We start from the raw sequence: 18,234 nt of genomic DNA, 5'->3' as shown, positions 1-18,234 counted from the left end.
AACAGCCCCTGGAAGGATAAGTCTGGGAGAGGCCAGAGCAACCACTGACATGAAACATGACTCAGGGAGTGTTCAGGCTTGACTTTCATGCTAGGAGACCCATTGTAGATAATTCTTTAAATTGAGCAACATCTTGGCTCTCTCTCCTTTTCTGTATCACAGTAGATGGAGCTGGGATTTATTTTCAAAAGAAAATCAATTTTAATTTTTGAACACATATAAAGTGGTACTGCCTCTGCTCGAAAAGGGGAAAATAGCACTTCCATATGAAATACAGTGAATGCACACAGCAAACTCCAAGCTGAGAAAGCAGATAATTCTGCTCACACTAACGCTATTCCTCTACCACAGCCTACAGAGGCCTGGACCTCCAAACACAAGGCCAGATCTGCCTAGATCTATCTCATTCCCTCTGATCAAAGCCTCCTATCCAAGCCCAGTTACTGACATCAGACTGATTGGAAAGGGCTATTGAGAAGGAAAGAGAAGAAAAGGACTGTAATTAGTAAATCGTAGGGGAACTCGGAGCTGGCGTGAGGATGGTCCTTGTTAACAGAGCCCGGATCAGGGGAAGAAGCTTTCCATGTCATACTTTGCACTGCTGGGTTCTTCGAAATGTTTCATAGTTAAAATGTATTGCTTTGAAACATACATTTGTAAATCTCTGTGTAAATTTATACACATACACATACACTACACACACACACACACACACACACACACGCATGCACGCACGCACGCACGCACGCACACACACACATCCTAAACCACAGGGTAACGGACCTAGGATTCAGAATTCATAAAGCCTCGTTTAGTCTAAAAGCAATCTCACCTTCACATAATCTAAACAAGGATGGTAACTGCCAGGAATACATCTAAATTTTCCTAAAAGTAGAGAATTATTCTCTTTTTTCCATGTCAAATACCATAGGAGATATGAAGAAATAAATTGCTTTAATTATATTTAAAAATCCAGTTCAGTGGGCTAAATAATGAAATAAAACAAAAGCTGATATTGAAAATGAGCTAATTTTATTTGAGCCAGGCAAAAGAAAACAACAATCTTTTTCCCCCTGATATTTATGTGAAGATGGCTAAGAAAAGTACCAAAACCTTGCCACAAAGAATGGGTAGAAACAGCCAATCTGGAAAGAACCCATAGAACATTCCAAAGTTACTATACACATTCCTATCTCACACACACTGACACTAAAGACTTCTAAGCAAGTTGGTCTTTTCCCTTCAGAAAAAAATGAAAAAGAAAGATTTGTGTCCCCACAAATACATGAATTTATCTGTTTTCTCACACTTTCTCAATATCAGAAGTTTTCATTATTTTTAATCTTCAATAATCCAGTAGGCAAATTCAGTTTTAGATACTAGTACAGGCTATTTTATATATTTTTTTCTTTTGTCACTTATGTATTATCTGTCCTTAACCTTTTCTTTATATACAGAAACTTCAGTTCTCATGTGAGGAGCTTGCCAGTTCCTATAATTTCTGGCTGTGACATTAGACTTCCAATGCCTAAAGTCACCTTCTTTATTCTAAGGCTATGAAACTACTCACCTATGGTACCTGATTAAGTCCCATTTTATATATAGGTCCTCTTTATTTCAAATGTAATACTTTTGGAGATTCTTTCACTAGGATGTGAGGATGGGGTCATATTAATTTATGTTCTTGATGATTAGAAAACTGTCCTGACATTACACACTGATTAAAATCACCCTTTGCTTGTGATTTAGATCACCACTTGTGATCACATCTTCCAAGTGTACAATGTCCATTTCTGGAAGCTTTATCTGGTTCTACTGAACTTTAATACCTTCCTTAGACAAACAGTTTTGACTGCTATAGTTCATGTTGTCAGATAAATTTACTTATTTTTAATTCCATCCCATTAAATCTTACGTTGTATGAGAGAAACAGTATGCCAGAACAGGAGTGGAACAAAACATGTAGTCATGTGGACACAGCACCAAGAACTGAGAGCCAACAGCTCGAGAGGAGACGAGGAGTGTAAAAGGAGGGCATGAATATTGAGAAAGAACAGCTGAATGCTTCTTTCGTTCAAGGCTAAGTAGAGCAAATAACAGAAATGCTCCGAGCTTTTATGTGTGGTGCTGGTGATAGAAGCCAGGGCATCAGACAAGCCAGGCAAGTACTGCACCACTGAGTTACAGCCTTATCCCTGAACAGAAAATAAAACAAAAACCTTTTGATTATGTAGGTTCTGCAGATGAAGTCAGGCTATCAGGCTGGTGGCAAGCACTCTTACCTACTGATCATCTCAGTTTTAAAAAGGGTATTTCTCACCTGCTAAACTCCATTAATGAACTGTCTCCTAAGGTGTTAAGGCCTAGATAATGAGCTCTTCATATTAGGATGGAGCAAACACAAATTACATGTGAATTAATAGGTAAATTCTGGGTAAGTAAAGGTGTGAAATAAAGGCTTAGTAGGAAAACCACACCTAAAAATACAATAAATACTGCAAAGAAATGGGAAGAAAGGATATAAATATTAATCTTAACAACAGTTACATTTTATGAAGTAACAGTGCTCGCTGTTGCTCACATTCACAGGTCCTGGACTCTCTCCTTTGGGAACCCTGCTAAGACTGTGGTGGAAGAAAGAGAACTGACTGAGTCAAACCAAGTTTAGCAAAATTAACAACAATAAATAAAACAACCTACTGTTACTTGTTTGCCTTTGTCTATGAAAGAATATGTATTTATGCATACATAAAAGAATATATATGTGTATACACACACACACACACACACACACACACACACACGGCTGTGGAAATAGGTTAAAAATGGGACACAGAACACAAGAGAGGAGAGCACAGAGTGGCAGGTGGCAGGTGTTTGAATGATCAGCTCCAGAGGAGAAAGTACACTATAGTTGGTGGTCACAAGATATTTTAAAACATATCAGCATATCTGACTGGAAAATACTCCTTTTTCTTGTGTGGTGTATGTAAATGGAGACTTCTATACTGATAACACAGCTGTTTTCTAAAAATTAAAAACAACATAAAAGTTTAATGTGCTGCAGGCTGTTGCACTGATTACTCTTCCTCTCCTTATGGTTATCACTTCTATCGTTTAGAACTCTTTTTATAGACAGATTATTTTTATGATCACTTACTTTGCTATACATATTAACCATTCGCTTTGGAATGGCAACTTCCTACCAAAGAACTGAGCTTTGGCAAGCAGCAGGCAGACAATGCCTTATGTGCTGACACCTTGCCTGTGTGTGACCATGTGTGTACACAGGAAAAGGCTCAAAACAAAACTAAGAGGATAGCAGCAAGCAAAGGAAGTACAAGTACAGCTACTGAAAGGAGGGATTTGGTATAAAAATAGATTTTGTGCTTTCAGAGCAACACAAATCTGTCCTGTTACCTTCACAGAGACCTGAAAGAGGTAAGGCTTTGAGGCAAGTCCAGTGAGTATGCAAACACACTAACGTTAGGGAAGGGAAAGTCCCTCATTAAAACACCATTCGGAAGATGGTGTGGCCTGTGAGTCCATACATGACAGTAGCTGTCCATCTGGAGGATCCTTATTAAGAATTTACCTGGAGGCTAACCTGGCCGGGGCTCATAGGTAATCTGGCTATGGGAGTAGGAACGGCACCCAAGGTATCTGTTTTGCAGGAAACAGAGTTTATGATGATAGGCAGTATAAGTACCCTTTCTAAAACCCTTCCCTATCACCCTAAGTTTCTTCAGCCATCCCTGTTCTCTTCAGAGCACATGCAACTGAAAATATAGCTTGCATTGTTGAGAGCATTTCTGTAAGTCCAATTAGAATCTGAGATTCATGTGGGTGGGACTTTCCCTTACTCAGCTGTTAGTCTTTAGTATTCTCAACAGAATGAGTATTGGTTGAAGAAATGAGTGACAGGACGCCCCAGTTCTCCAGCCCTTTCTTGCCTTTATCTCAAGTTAGCCTAGACCTACATTTCCTCATCTCATCACAGCTCAACTTGTAATCCTTTCATACAATTTGCCATATGAAATATACCAATTTTCCTATCTCTACATACATGTGCATGTGTACACACATACACACACACACCTTTTTTGCATATCCTTTTTCTACATTTGTTCTGTTGCCATTTAAAACACAGAAAAGTACCTGAAAGGGAAATAAACATACATTGCTATGCCAGATAGTCCTAGAAAATTCACCCTACCCTTCACCACCCCATTCTGCACATACATGCTGACTACAAGGGCCCTTACACAGTACTAACATACTCCAGCCTCAGTTGAGGCACCATTGATCCCTCCCTTCAGCACTTATCTCTGTCTGTGCCCTGGAGTTCGCTCCAGGTCAAACGTCTACTCATAAAAGTATCCTTAGATAGACTGCAAATGGGCACAAAGATTTCTTTTGTAGTGACAAAAACTGTTCTTAAAGTAGATGGTGGTTATGCTCAGGTGTTATGGATATACTGTATTTTAAACTGCCAACAAATACATTGTATCATATGTAAAATATACTCATTAAAGTTGTTTAAAATTCTCCCTCAGACCTTGGGAGAAAGTTTTTTTTTTTTTTTTTAATTAAATTTGTATACTTATGACATTCAGTAAAAAAAAAAAAAAAAAAAAAAAAAAAAAAGGTAACTTATTTCAAGAGTATCATGCAGCTGCCAGACTTAGGACATGTTTATTTAATGGGTGTAAAATCTAATAAAGAGGTGTAACATACATATGTAATATAAAAATAACAACAGGAGATACATGAAAAGCTATATAGTTAAGAATTTTTTGGGTAATTACTTAGATTGCAAAAAAGAATCTTAATCTTTTAAACATTGTCTTTAGAAAATAATGGTCATGAAAAATAAGCATTGAAATTTTATTTGGTATGGTGGTTCCACAAAAAAATTAAACATGAAACTACCATGTAGCCTAGAATATTCCCTAAAGAAATTAAAGCAGTGACTTGGATGTATACTTGTACACCAAAGCTCCTAGTTCTCACAATAACCAAACAGTAAGAACAACCTAAAATACCCATGGATGAGTGATGGATAAACAAAACATGGTGTGTATATACAAATGGGATATTATTCAGCCTAAGAGGGAAGGAAATTCTTATACAAGCTACAAGATAAATGTAACTTAAAGATACTATGCTAAATAAAATAAGCCAGACACAAATGGACACAGATTACATGGTTCTTGTTCATACAAGGTACCCAGAGCAATCAAATCCATATAAAGAGAACATAGCATCATGTTCTCCAGAGTCTGAGGGTAAGATGGTTACAGTTTCAGTTTGGGATGTGAAACTTTTCTGTACATGGACAGTGGGAATAGGCTGCACAACAGTATGATATGTTTTTATTTTTTCTGCACTGAAGATTGAGCCTAGGGTGTAGTGTATGTTAGTCACATGCCCTGCCTCTGAGCTACACTCCCAGGTCTGTGTATGTTCTTCACAACACTCAAGTGCACACTTAAAATGACAGCAGAGGCAAGTTTTACATTATTATTTTACCACAATAAAACCCTTCATTTGAAGTTACAATGTATTTATTTTGTTAAAATAAAACTCATAATTTAGCACACAACTGTATTTCAATTATCTATCTAATGTCTGAATGGCTTAGGCCCAGATTAAAATATCCAACCTAACACATCAATTGTTTCATTCTCTACTTTTATGTCCTGAAACTGGCCAGAAAACATGGTTACTGCTAAAGATACACAGGGCATTCGTCTAGATGCTGCTGCCAAGTTGGGTACAGCTAGTTACATATTCCTATGTGAACATTCAGCTCCTCAGACACACTAGCCATACAATAAAACATGTGGGCTAGACCATGATATTGTAATGAGACAAGTATTTCCATTACTATGGGGAGTTATATTAATATTCTTCTAGAATGCACTGTAAATATAAATAAATATAGCAAATATATATATAAAATATAGTAAACTTCTTTGGAAATTATTGGTGTATGTGTGGGTGGTGCCAATCCAAAATGAAAATAAAGAGCCAATCACACTGAATAAGATAAAAGTGGAAATGGCCAGTTGGCTAACAGGTTAAGAGCCATCTTTGTGATATAAATTAAAGCATAAGGTTTAATGGCATGATTGGCAGACATCATCTCAGACACAAAGAGATGGCTTTAAAAATGAGCATCCATTTTGCATGTTTAAGAGTAATTCCATGAATTTCAAAATTCAAACTATAGAGGTTATGCACAACAATGTAAAAATATGGTATGGCAAGTAAAACAGAAAGATCTAAAAGTCAATTCTAGAGTATAAAAAAACAGATATAAGCTGATTATATAGGGGAAACTGATGACTATAAAAGGAAAAACAGGCTGAATGTTACAGAATCACAGGCACATGAGAGTCAAATAGCACATGGTGAATACTGTTAAAAAGAAAGTAGAGTTTGTTCATTTACGTGTGTGTGTGTGTGTGTGTGTGTGTGTGTGTGTGTGTGTGTACATGTGTGAGCACAAGCATGCTATATGGAGGTCAGAGTAAAACTTGTAAGTGTTGGTTCTTTGTAAGTATGGTTCCCACCATATGGGTTCCAGGCTTACAGTCAAGCAGCCTTGCCCTCTGAGCATCCTGGCTAGCCTGACATTTGCTATTCTAGTCTAAGAATTAAATTATGCATTGTTCAACAGTATTTCTTGCATGCTGCTTTGACTTCAGTGTCATATAGACTCCCATGATGCTCTGAATCATAAAGACAACAGTTACTCCAAGTAAGGTGTGCTGGAGGAATATTCACACAACCAGGGATGAGGCTCAGAGGCAAAGCATGTGCTTGAGGCTGAATCTCCATTGCCAAGTTCACTAAAGGGGAGACTGAAAGCATTAAGAGTTAACTGACTGAATTCTCTGTCTCCACAGTATTTAAAATGCGAAGAACACAAACATGTACAATTTAAGGTGAAAGAAATCTAAGATGCAGTGTTTTTGTTTACATACTAACATTTATCTAGCATATAAGTCAGAGTGTGCTAACTTATTTCAGTATGTATTTACAAATATTCAACATGACTAGGTAACAGAATTACAGAGGAATGCATCCAATAAAACAGGACACCTTACACATTGTAAGTAATGTACCCTTCAAAATTGCCACCTGCCCTATGAATCAATGTCTTAGCTTAGGTATCCATTTGTTTTAAAATCATATCAATGTTTGAGGTTGTATTTGTGTAATTATTTGATTTTTCACAGAAGGCAAATACATTTTGGGGTATATACCTAGATTAGAAACAGTAAAAATCAAAATTTTCTTCAGAAGTTTGGGTGAACACTGCATTTACCACGATCCTGTTATAGTGCTCTTCCAGAAAATATTTGACAAGTATAAAGCAAGCCTCATTACTATTCAACACAACAGCAAAGTTTCAGACTTCAATCCCACTACTAACTTCTATGTAGATATACACACACTCATTAACTATATTGAAACATGTTTTATTGCATTTTGACTTATGCTGAGAGTCATATAGTGAATAAATGTAGTTTCCTAATATTTCAAACTATGTGAGTAGCTTCCAAATACATAAAATTTAAAAATCTGACTGAGCATCCCTTAACAGGTCCAAACTGTAAAAGCACTCATTTATACTAAGTCATAGTAACTAGGAAAAAGCTTCTGTCTTAAGTTCCCACTAGGTGATTAACTGCCTACGTCTACCCATTTTGCTTTAGTTTCTCCATTAGGTATTTGGATGATAGGGAAATAAGATCAATACTATGAAGCTGGCAGACTTATGATAATGGGTTTCCTTCTGAGTAGGAGGACTTACCTCTCTCAACACAGGGTCTGTTATTGAGTTCAGGCTGACTGCTCCTTCATAGGTTAGGTAATAGAACACATTGAGGGCTCGAACTGCCTCTGGCCCTTGTTGTTTATAGCCAAAAATAAGATCAATCCATTGGTGAAGCTGGCAGGAAACAAATTCACTCTCCAGGGCCTGAAAAACATAGATATTTACAACAACAGTGAAGTGAAACACTAAACTGACTTCAACAACAACAAAATCCAAAACAAAAGAGAAAATCCAAGTGTGATGGTATGCATCTGTAATCCTACTTGAGAAACTGAGACAAAGTGATCACACGTTTTAGGCTAATCTGAGAATCAGAATGAGAACTAGTCTTAAAAACAAACAAATGAAACCAAAGCAATGCAAGGAAGATGGCTCAGTCAGTTGAGTGGTTACCTGAGCACAATCCCCAGGACCTATATTAAAAGCCAGGTGTAGTGACACACCATCTGTAATACCAGAGCTGGGGCAGAGACAGGAACATCCCAAGAGCATGCTGTCAAGCCAGCAGCTAGCTGAATCTGCAAGCTACACATTCGGTGAGGGATCCTGACACACACACACACACACACACACACACACACACACACACACACACACACACAGAGAGAGAGAGAGAGAGAGAGAGAGACAGAGACAGAGACAGAGAAGGAGGAAAGGGGAAGAGGGAAGGGAAGTGGGAGGGGCAGGGGAAGGGAAAAGGAAAGGGGAAAGACAGGCAGAGCAAAGGAGTACTGTGGCTAAGATGTAGTTCAATGCAGACTGAGTGCTTTGTCCTACTGAGAACTGGTATTCAATTCCTAGTACTGAAAACAACAACAACAACAAAACCCCTGACATCCTGTCTTCTAGCAGTCAGTTCTGTTGTGTATATATGAGAAAGTTCCTGGCCCTCATCATGCTGAGCTGTAAGCACTATAAGGACTGGGGATGTGCTTATCTTGGTCATACTTGTAAAGCAGGCTTGACAGGCACTCAATCCGTGCTTAAAAAAAAAAAAAAAAGGAAATCACAGATAGAGTAAAGGGCAACTCTGGTAAGCAAATACAAAAACACTAAACATTTTCATTCACTTGGAGCACTAACATTTTCTTCAAATTAAAATATTTTGGCAACTGCAACCAAATTATGTAGTTATTTTGATTGTGTTCATAATAACAAATTAGATTTTGGGCGACTTTTTAACTGCTGGATTTATAGTCTATGTATCAGTACCAAACCAAACATTTTATGCTATTATCCATGCTCAATAAATAATGAATGAACATGATCAAATATTCACTTGAAATGGTAGGCACAAGATTCACTTTCTATTCATCATTATATTCCCAGTTACTAGTACTTTGTGCCAAATACAGGTGTTACCAATAAATGTTTGCTGAATTGAGTAAAGTTAGGGTTATCAAGGCCAGAGACTTATTAGGAACCTATTCCTCTTTATACTGTGCAATACTAGTCAAAATTATTCCAACGTTAAAGTTCAGCATTAAGTGGTTTAGGTTTTCCAACAAATAATGCTATTCAAAGTTAATAAAGCTGTCAAAGTTAACTCTGAAGCATAACAAAAAATGTACCAAATTTTATCTGGTAACAAATCTCAATGAAATTTGCTTTAGAATTAAAACTGTATGACTGTGATCTACTTTTTTGGCAGTGTACTTTTAGTATCATAATAACATATCTGTAACTTTTAAGGTGCAGTTGGCTATACATTTTTTCTCTTTGGTGTTGGGAGACTGAATCCAGCGCCCTGTGCATTCTCCATTACTGACCTCTAATCCTTAGCCTCAAATAGACTAACTACTAAAGCAAACACCAGTGAAGCATAAACTGTCTTGGCACAAATGATAGACACATTAGTTCATAGGTGCACGTGTGTAAAAGTGTCTTATTAAAACACTGTGAATAAGAAAGATGTTTATAGCTAAATACAATATTTTCTTTAAAAATATTTAACCTGGGTTTGCAATACTATCAAATATAAAATATTATTCTGTAAATAAATCTCTATGCACTAACTAGGCAATTCTCATACTCTAATGTATACCTGATATGAAATACACCTAAAAATATCTGGCTAGTGTCCCCTGTGAAAGGTACTGTTTTAGACACCTATTATCAAGTTCACCATACTTGCCACTTTCACAGAGAGATGGTAAGGCAGCACAAACTACTTCATGTTATACTTGACATAATAAGAGGTTTCTTCATAATCAAATAAATCCTTATTTTAATTACACAAATTTAAAATGAGTCTAAAAATTTAAATTGCCAGTACAAGTTGCATTAACTTTGGCCTTGGGAGGGTTGGGAGGGCGCATGTTTAAAGTGACACATAAAAACAGCAATTGTCTTAATTTGTGTGCAGTGCACTCCACACAAAAGCCCTAAATATGTTCAAATTAGAGTGAGCTGCTTGATTGTCACTGCAGTCTCATGTCACATTAATGCATGACAAACATTAAACCATACACTTAAATGGCAATTTATATCATTTAAATGTTTACTGCCAGACTAGCTCATCACTCATTTAAATGTGACTTTCTGACAGCTAATTTCAGTTAATTTTCTCCAATTCACTTAATTAGAACTTTCAATCAGGGAAGGACTTCTATGTATCTTCCAGAGTGGATCCTTTTTGGTTGCTCAAAACTGTGAGGTAATAAGCTGATGAAAAGCCCTGCTGTAGGATTAACGTGGAAGATCTGCGAGTCTACAAGGGAGCATCACTACACAAAGCAGGCTCACAGCATGTATTCTGAGAAAGAACATACTTATTTATGTAAATAATACTCTTGTCAGTAGTTTCAATAAAAAACGTTTAGTTCATATATACCCACTATTGAAACAATAAAAAAACTTGCATCCAAGCTAATTAAAAATTAATGATTTCAAAATTGTTTAATAAGATAAAACAGCCAGGAGTCTCCTGAGTGTCCATGGCATTGTGATTTGAGACTATAAAATTCTAGAAGGCTCAGAAAATGAAGAAGCACAAATGAATTTTCTCAATATTAAAGCTCTACAAACTAGGGCAATTTTGTTTTATGTGTCATCAAACAAAGAGCTGCGAGTTTCCTAATGGATGATTACTTCTTTATGCACATTTCAAATGGTGAAGTTGGTTTGATTTAAATGCTTTAAGCTTTATATCTTGATACTGCTTCAGAATTTAAACAAAAAACACCGAAGAAACCACATTGTGTGCTCCTATTATGCTTCAGACACCTGGCAGAGCCATCACACGCCAAGGCTGAGCCTCCCTTCATACTGCCACAGGCCAGCTCTGAAGGGGTCAGCCAGTAATTTGCAGAATGTTTTGGCAGAATTTATTCAAGGAAGTGATAAACACATTAGTGAATAAACACATATTTAAAACCCCTAAAAATTATACTAGGTTTTTTTTTTTTTTTTTTTTTTTTTTTGCATTCAAAAGAACTATGACAGACCTGAGTGGGTTTTCTAAAAAGTTCTGGAATCTTCCAGTACAAAGTCAGCTTAGGGCTTTAACCCTTTTCTGATAGCATTGAATGACAGTTCCCTGACCCAGAGTGTGCACTGATAAACAAGTGTACATAATACACACTTGAAGGAACAAGAAAGGATAAGCAGGAGACCACTGAGAACAAAGAAAATAATTTAAAGAGGAATACTTTGGATTTATATCATAACTTGCTTTGAGATTCAAAAGCATAAAGGAGGAAATTTTTACTAAAAATTCTTCAAGACCTGTTTCTTTTTTTAAAATTTTATTTTATATAACCAAATCCATTTAAATGAAAACAAACATTTATAGACAATATTTGGGAATTTGGGCGTCGTTCTTTCCAAACTACTTCCTGCTGGTAAGGGGCTCTGTCATGGGGGATTCGAAGAAGATTCAGAAATCCTGGCTGTAGTCTGTAAGGAAGACCTGTTTCTTATATAGCTTTAAAAACTAACCTATATAAAATTTATGTGGACCCACATTTTAAGAGAAGAGTGTGAGTGAATTTGTGTGAACACACACACACACATACACACACACACACACCACACTGTATCAGTGGAATGCTAAGTATTTGGGGATTTTCAAAGCCTTTAGGACAGACAGCCTTCATTAAGGCTGGAGTTAAATAAGGTTTGAGCTAGGGGATGGTAACATTTTTTCCATGATGCTCTCTACTCAACCAATCAATTGTAAGCACTCTCCTAGCAGGCTGGATATATCATTTACATCCACTGTGTGCTCTGAGTAAAATTTGTGAAAAAGAAAGCCCACGAAAATGTCCAACACGATATAGTAATATTCAACTCATCTTGCGTTATAAAATAAGCAGTGACTAATGTCCAATTGTTAAGGATCACATAAGACTATGAAAAGACTACCACCACATGAAGCATTGCACAAATTGTCACTCCAATCTAGGGGGACTCATATTAGTCTTGACAAACTGTCTGGGGGCTGATATCTGTTTTCTTAATGGGATCTATTAGGCAGAGACTAAAACACTTGCGAGATGCTAAAAAGTACAGAACATAGATGCCAAATATAAACACTTATTAGTAACTTTGACTTGCTTGGTTTTTTTTTTTTTTACAAAATATCAATAAATTAAAATTTAATATGACATAAAGGTAACAATAAATTGTTCATAAATGATTGTGTCAGAAATAATTATAGTAAATATGAATATGTGTCCAACAATAAATCTTAAAGAGTGTAATCTGTTTCTCTGAAACCAACTCATTAAGGAAATGAATTATTAATATAAAATGTTAAATAAAAATTATTCTACTTTTGTACAGTGAAGTCAATTTGCTAACATATAGAAATAGTTCACTCTTTCCAAGAGATTAAACTATTTGAAAATAATAATTTTAATGATATTTACCACTAATTTTATTAATCAATAAAGGCTTCAAAAATGCTATAGCAATTCCCTATAAAACTCAAGTTTTATTAACATGAAATTAATTAACAAAAGAAATCATAGATATGTGTTAATGACAAAGGAGCTACGGCTAATCGTTAGTTATAGTTTTCATCCCTGTAAATCCCTAATTTGTGTTAATATCAATATATCAAATGCTATCATACAGCAGTAATTTTTATGAACATCAAATAAAATGATCAAATATCTATAAATGGAAGTTAATATAGTAGTAAGTTTGATTCTCAGAACCAGGATGTCATCAACAACAAACACAATAAAGAGAAAACAGGAAAAGGCCAAAGACCCATAAAGCCTAGACTTGCATTTCTATCCATCTATGCCTCTACTTCTGTTTCCAGGTGTCTAGGAGGCCTGATTCAGTTCCACAGTACAAAATATCACACCTTTAAGTTTCACATAAAAGGGTAAAAATCACTGATTAATCCTAACTGTATATTCTTAATTATACGACTCATATGATCACATTTTAATAAAGAAAAAGTAATTTCTTAAATTTTAACTTACAGTTAAGAGTTTCAATAAAAGTAGTCTATGTAGTAATGTTTGAAAGAAGGTAATATACCAAATTATAAACTTGGAAGTATTTTTTTTTTTATTTGAAATAGATGTAAAAAAACCTTCTTCCGGAACTACACACACACACACACACACACACACACACACACACACACACACACACACGAACAAACGAACGGGCCTGTTATGTTTGCATGTGCTGGATTTCAAACACTAGTGGTAATGTTTCCTTAACATTGATATATGACCTTTGTAATTTACATTGAAGAAAGCTGTTTTTTTCAGCCTAATTAGAACTGTTTCAAATTTTCCTGCTAAATATATGATATAAAGTCCTTTCAACTTTTTTATTCTAAAGTTTCTTTCCATGTCAACTTTGTTCCAATCAAAATATGCTTTGAATTAAATGATTTTGATTGAATATGTGGATCACATTTCACGTCTAAGATTTAAAGTCCAAAAAGGAAAAGTTTAGCCTGTTCAAACAAAGCAAGCACAGCCACTTTGCGGAAGGCTATTCACTTTAAGAAGACTGACAAATTGTTTGTGTGCACCATCAGGTCCAGTTCCTGCAATAGTTGCCAGATTTCCTGTCGCTCTAATAAGATAGATATGTTAACTCATGAAGTGCTGGCTGTGACTCTGTGGAAAATCTGGCTAACTTTAGTAAATTTAAGGCGTTTGCTTCTTTGAAATAAATCTAATGAGAAGAAAAGAAAAATTTGCAACTATAGTATATTAATGTTTTCAAATAATAAGTCATAGAAAAATTAACTATTTTTCATATTGAACAGCTATAAATTCAAAATACAAGTATGTTTTCCAGGTGTGATTTGCTAATAATGACAAGCACCTGTCAATCCTTATTTTTTAAATGCATTAATTTCACCTTTTTAACAATTATCTTTATAGGTGAAACAGAAAGAAAACCATAATATTAAGTGAACTACAATCAATCAGCATTAGCTTAATTTCTCCAAAATTGATCACAAGCATATTAAACTGCTTCAGAATCTGAATGTTTACCTTACTACAAATAAATAAACAATGTTAAGCAGGTTTAATACTAGTTACACAGAAAAGCCTAACTTTGGGAGCTTGAAAATATGACATTTAAGACTAATACATCATGAAGACAAAAGGTGAGGGGGAGAGGAAGATCAAAGATTAAAAGAAAAAAAGCTGCAGTATACTAAGAATAAAAATTATACTTGGCAGTTTAAAGAAATGAAATTGAGTTAGCACGCTGAAGTTCTGAAGGCAGCGTAGATAGAGGAATCACTGTTGAAGCTATGCATTTACACTGCCCTTGAACTGCTGGGCAGAGGGGTGATTTGAGTTCATTTGTACATTTTTTATCATTACTAAAGAAAAGTGTGAGTTAGTATCATATCTTGATATAACCATCAAGTACCCATGCATCTTTTGGCAAGAGAACCATTCTGCTACAATTGTTGTGTAGTTTTGAATGGGTTAGTCAACCAGCTGTTATATATTTTACACACTGAAGGCCATGTTTCCTTTGAAATTCATAGTTTTAATCTCAGCTGAAGTCTGTATTGCTGTATGCCAAGATCAAAAGGATTAGGCAAACTTGTACAATTACCTCCTTTTCAGAGAGATGATTTTTTTTCTGAATGTTTAAAATACTTCTGTATGCTGACATTTTATCCAACTATTTTCTTTAGAACTATAGAACATTAAAATATTTAATTAACATTTCAACCTTAGGTCATTCCTATGCTAACATCTAGGAATCCAGAACAGACAGATATGCTAAAGTAGTTGTAGTGTGACATACATAGTAATATAGAGATTTTTCTTATTTATATTTAGTTAGGTAAGATTGGATGAGGAACAATTGTGCCAATCCATTCATTCTATTATTTACACATCTTGTGTGCTGTTGCTTAGAAAACAACTCAGCAAACTTTCAACAATGCATATGTGGCCAGAGAAGTTTAACAGGAGATAACAGGTCTCAAAAAAATAAGGACAAGATGGACATGCCCATATTAACCATGTTGTGACATTTTAAACTGTCTGAGATGAGCCCTGTAGTTGCTGCTAAGCTTTCTAGCAGGCAACAGAGAAACTTCAACAATTACAAGAGTCAAAATGACCATAATTTAAAAACAAACCAGATGGCCTGAAAATACATTATTTCTATTTCTAAGATAAGAAATTCCTCCCTTGGCAATTATGATGGAATCCAGGTATATGACTCACAGAGGAACTTACTTAATCCTCAAGTAGATTTAAAGTATAGACAAATGGAGAGGCTGCATACTCTTCAGGCAATCCTAAATAAACTCGATTTCTCTTAGGGAGGCTTTGCATGGTAGATTCTAGATAACATTTCATGACAAGTACCTGGAACATAGCCATTCTGTCAGTTAAGTGCAGAACCACATATTTAAAAAACAGGTAAACTGAGTTATGGGACTTTTATCATTTAAGGGGCATAAGGAGAAAGATACAAGGTTCACCTTCACTTGGATGGGACAGTGGCCTGCATTTAGACGATAGATCTAAGATTTCTTCAGAGTATAATGTTGGCTAAACTTTTCCACATAGATATACAAATGCTTCCAAGTGCCAAGCACAATTCCTTGTAGACATTGCAATATTTGAAGCATGTACTGGGGGCTGGTGATACAGCTCAGTGGGTAAAATGTTAGTTAGGTATAAAAATAAAAAAACCAGTATCTTTCCTCTTTAACAATTAACAAAAACTGTATTTATGTAAGAACTGCTGAAAGTTTTCTTTTATAGTCAGTTACAAAGGGAAGGAAAGCAAAATAAAAAAAAAAATAACCTTTCTACATTTGCTTATCTGCACAGATCTGATAAATATTAGCAGTCTCTTGCCTTTGAAGATGGCTTTATCAGAATCCCTACTTCTTTCTAAATGCAGTTTAAGCCCACAGGGATGTCAGAAAAAAAGCAAAAACAATGAGTCCCTTGACTGACTGTCATAAACTTATACTGGCAAATCAAAATCCCTGGCAAAATAGAACAGTTTTCAACCATTGCTCCAAGAAAAGCCAATAAAGAATAAAACACATATACACATACAGAATTCCCCCCTACCCCTCTCCCCCCCATGATGATTGGGGATGTCCTTCCGTATGCTGTGAATATATGTTTCTCTTATTGATTGATGAATACAGCTGTTTCAGAGAAGGGGCAGGCAGGTTGTATCCAGGCAGGAAGTATAGGTGGGGCTGGCGGACTAGGAGAATTATAAGAGGAGGAATGCAGAGAGGAGTCAGGGAGATGCCATGTAGCTACCAGGAAGGTAAGACATCTAGGCATTCTCTGGTAAGCCAAGACCACGTGAAGATACGTAGATTAATAGAAATTGGTTAATAATTAAGAGAGAGCTAGCCAATAAAAAGCCTGAGCCATTGGCCAAACAGTTTATAATTAATATTAGCTTCTGTGTGTTTATTTGCATCGTTAAGTTTGGCCAGATCTTCTATATGGTTGTAAAACTTTCATTCTGCAACTCTTGATTAATATTAGTATGCTTCTTATCTATTCATTATTCATTCAACAAATGCATACTGTGTGCTGCTTGTGGGTCCTGTTCTGTGCTGAGCTCTGAGCTAAGGTGTCTTCTGGGAGGAAAGCTAAGGGAGAAGGGGAGTGAGCTCCAAGTGAATGACAGTCCAGACAAGAGGTACTGAGAGCCTTCTTCAAGATAGCAGCACAGGGGACTAAGAGATGACTCAGTGAGTAAGGGTTCTTACTCTTCTTGCAGAGAACCTGGGCTCAGCACACCTGTAACTCCAATTCCAGGGGATCTGGTGCCATCTATGACCTCTACAGACTCTTGAACACATAAGGTACACATATATACATTCAGGCTCACACACATACACATTAAAAAAAAAAAAGACTAACATAGGAGGTGAGACTGAAGCTTGGCGGCAGTGTGATTAACTAGTGAGCTGGATACCCTGGGCTCAATAGTACATGGAAAGAAGGAAGTGGAAAGGGAGGGAAACAAATAGGGAAGCAGGCAGGTGGTAGGGCTGAAGAAGACAAGATAGGGTTCAGAGAGATATAAAATGCAAGTTATTATTACAACTGAATGTCAATGAGAAGGGAGACGGAGTCTTGGACACCCGGCTTTCAGGTTTACATTTCAGCTATACTGTAGCAAAAGCGATCTGTATGGTAGGCTAGTTGAATTTTGAATTTAAATTAATATTTTGGATTTTTTTTTTTTTTTTTTAGTGCTAAGGACCTGGTAAATACTAGCACTTTACTATCATCCTACACTAACAGTCTTGTATTGTCTTTTATAGACTTGAAATTAATCCTAAGACGTTAGTTTGGATGTAAGGTTGAAAGTTAAAGCAAAAGTTTATATACTATTTCAATATTAAAATAAAAATATATCCTTATTAAATAGTGGGAAGAACAGACCCCATCCTCTCAATTATTATTATTGATTTAACACTGTGAGAGTCTCACTGTGACATCTAGGCTGGTTCCAGATTCACAATTCTCTTTCCTGTGCCTGCAAAATAAATGACTACAGGTATGTCACACCATATCAGTTTCTAAGCCAGTAAGAATTCTGTTTAACAAAATGAACACCAAAACTTTATACCAGTGCTGTCCAACAGAAATGTATGGAAACCAGATACATAATATTAATTTTCTAGTAGGCACAGATAAATCAATTTTAATAATGCTTACTCAAAACTAATATAAAAATATCATTTTATATTAAATCTTAGAATCTGTGATGTGTGTTATATATATATATATATAAAACACATTAATCTAAATGACCCATATTTCAAATAATCCACAGCCACAACGTACACCTTATAAAAGCACCAAGTACCTAAAAGACTAAATGATTTTCATTACAGTTTCGAGGTCACTGCAGCTCTCAGCACCGTAAAGAAGAGTTAG

The 18,234-nt window shown here is 35.8% G+C and overlaps 2 protein-coding genes across 10 annotated transcripts in view; one reads left to right on the top strand and one right to left on the bottom strand.

Moving 5' to 3' along the window:
* The window catches only part of Kirrel1 (kirre like nephrin family adhesion molecule 1), a 1,148,154-nt gene that overhangs the window by 421,781 nt on the left and 708,139 nt on the right, over positions 1-18,234 (top strand). The window lies entirely within an intron of this gene.
* Lrba (LPS responsive beige-like anchor protein) overlaps positions 1-18,234 on the bottom strand; it is a 552,647-nt gene that overhangs the window by 61,568 nt on the left and 472,845 nt on the right. For all 6 annotated transcript variants that reach the window (XM_051199359.1, XM_051199362.1, XM_051199361.1 and 3 more), the window contains one exon: positions 7,826-7,993. In XM_051199359.1, coding sequence (XP_051055316.1) covers positions 7,826-7,993 — 168 coding nt within the window. The remainder of the gene's footprint in view (positions 1-7,825; positions 7,994-18,234) is intronic.

This window comes from Phodopus roborovskii, unplaced genomic scaffold (assembly GCF_943737965.1).
Source record: "Phodopus roborovskii unplaced genomic scaffold, PHOROB, whole genome shotgun sequence".
Classification (NCBI taxonomy): Eukaryota; Metazoa; Chordata; class Mammalia; order Rodentia; family Cricetidae; genus Phodopus; species Phodopus roborovskii.
The sequence above is the reverse complement of the archived record's forward strand: the minus strand, read 5'-3'. Positions and strand labels throughout refer to the sequence as shown.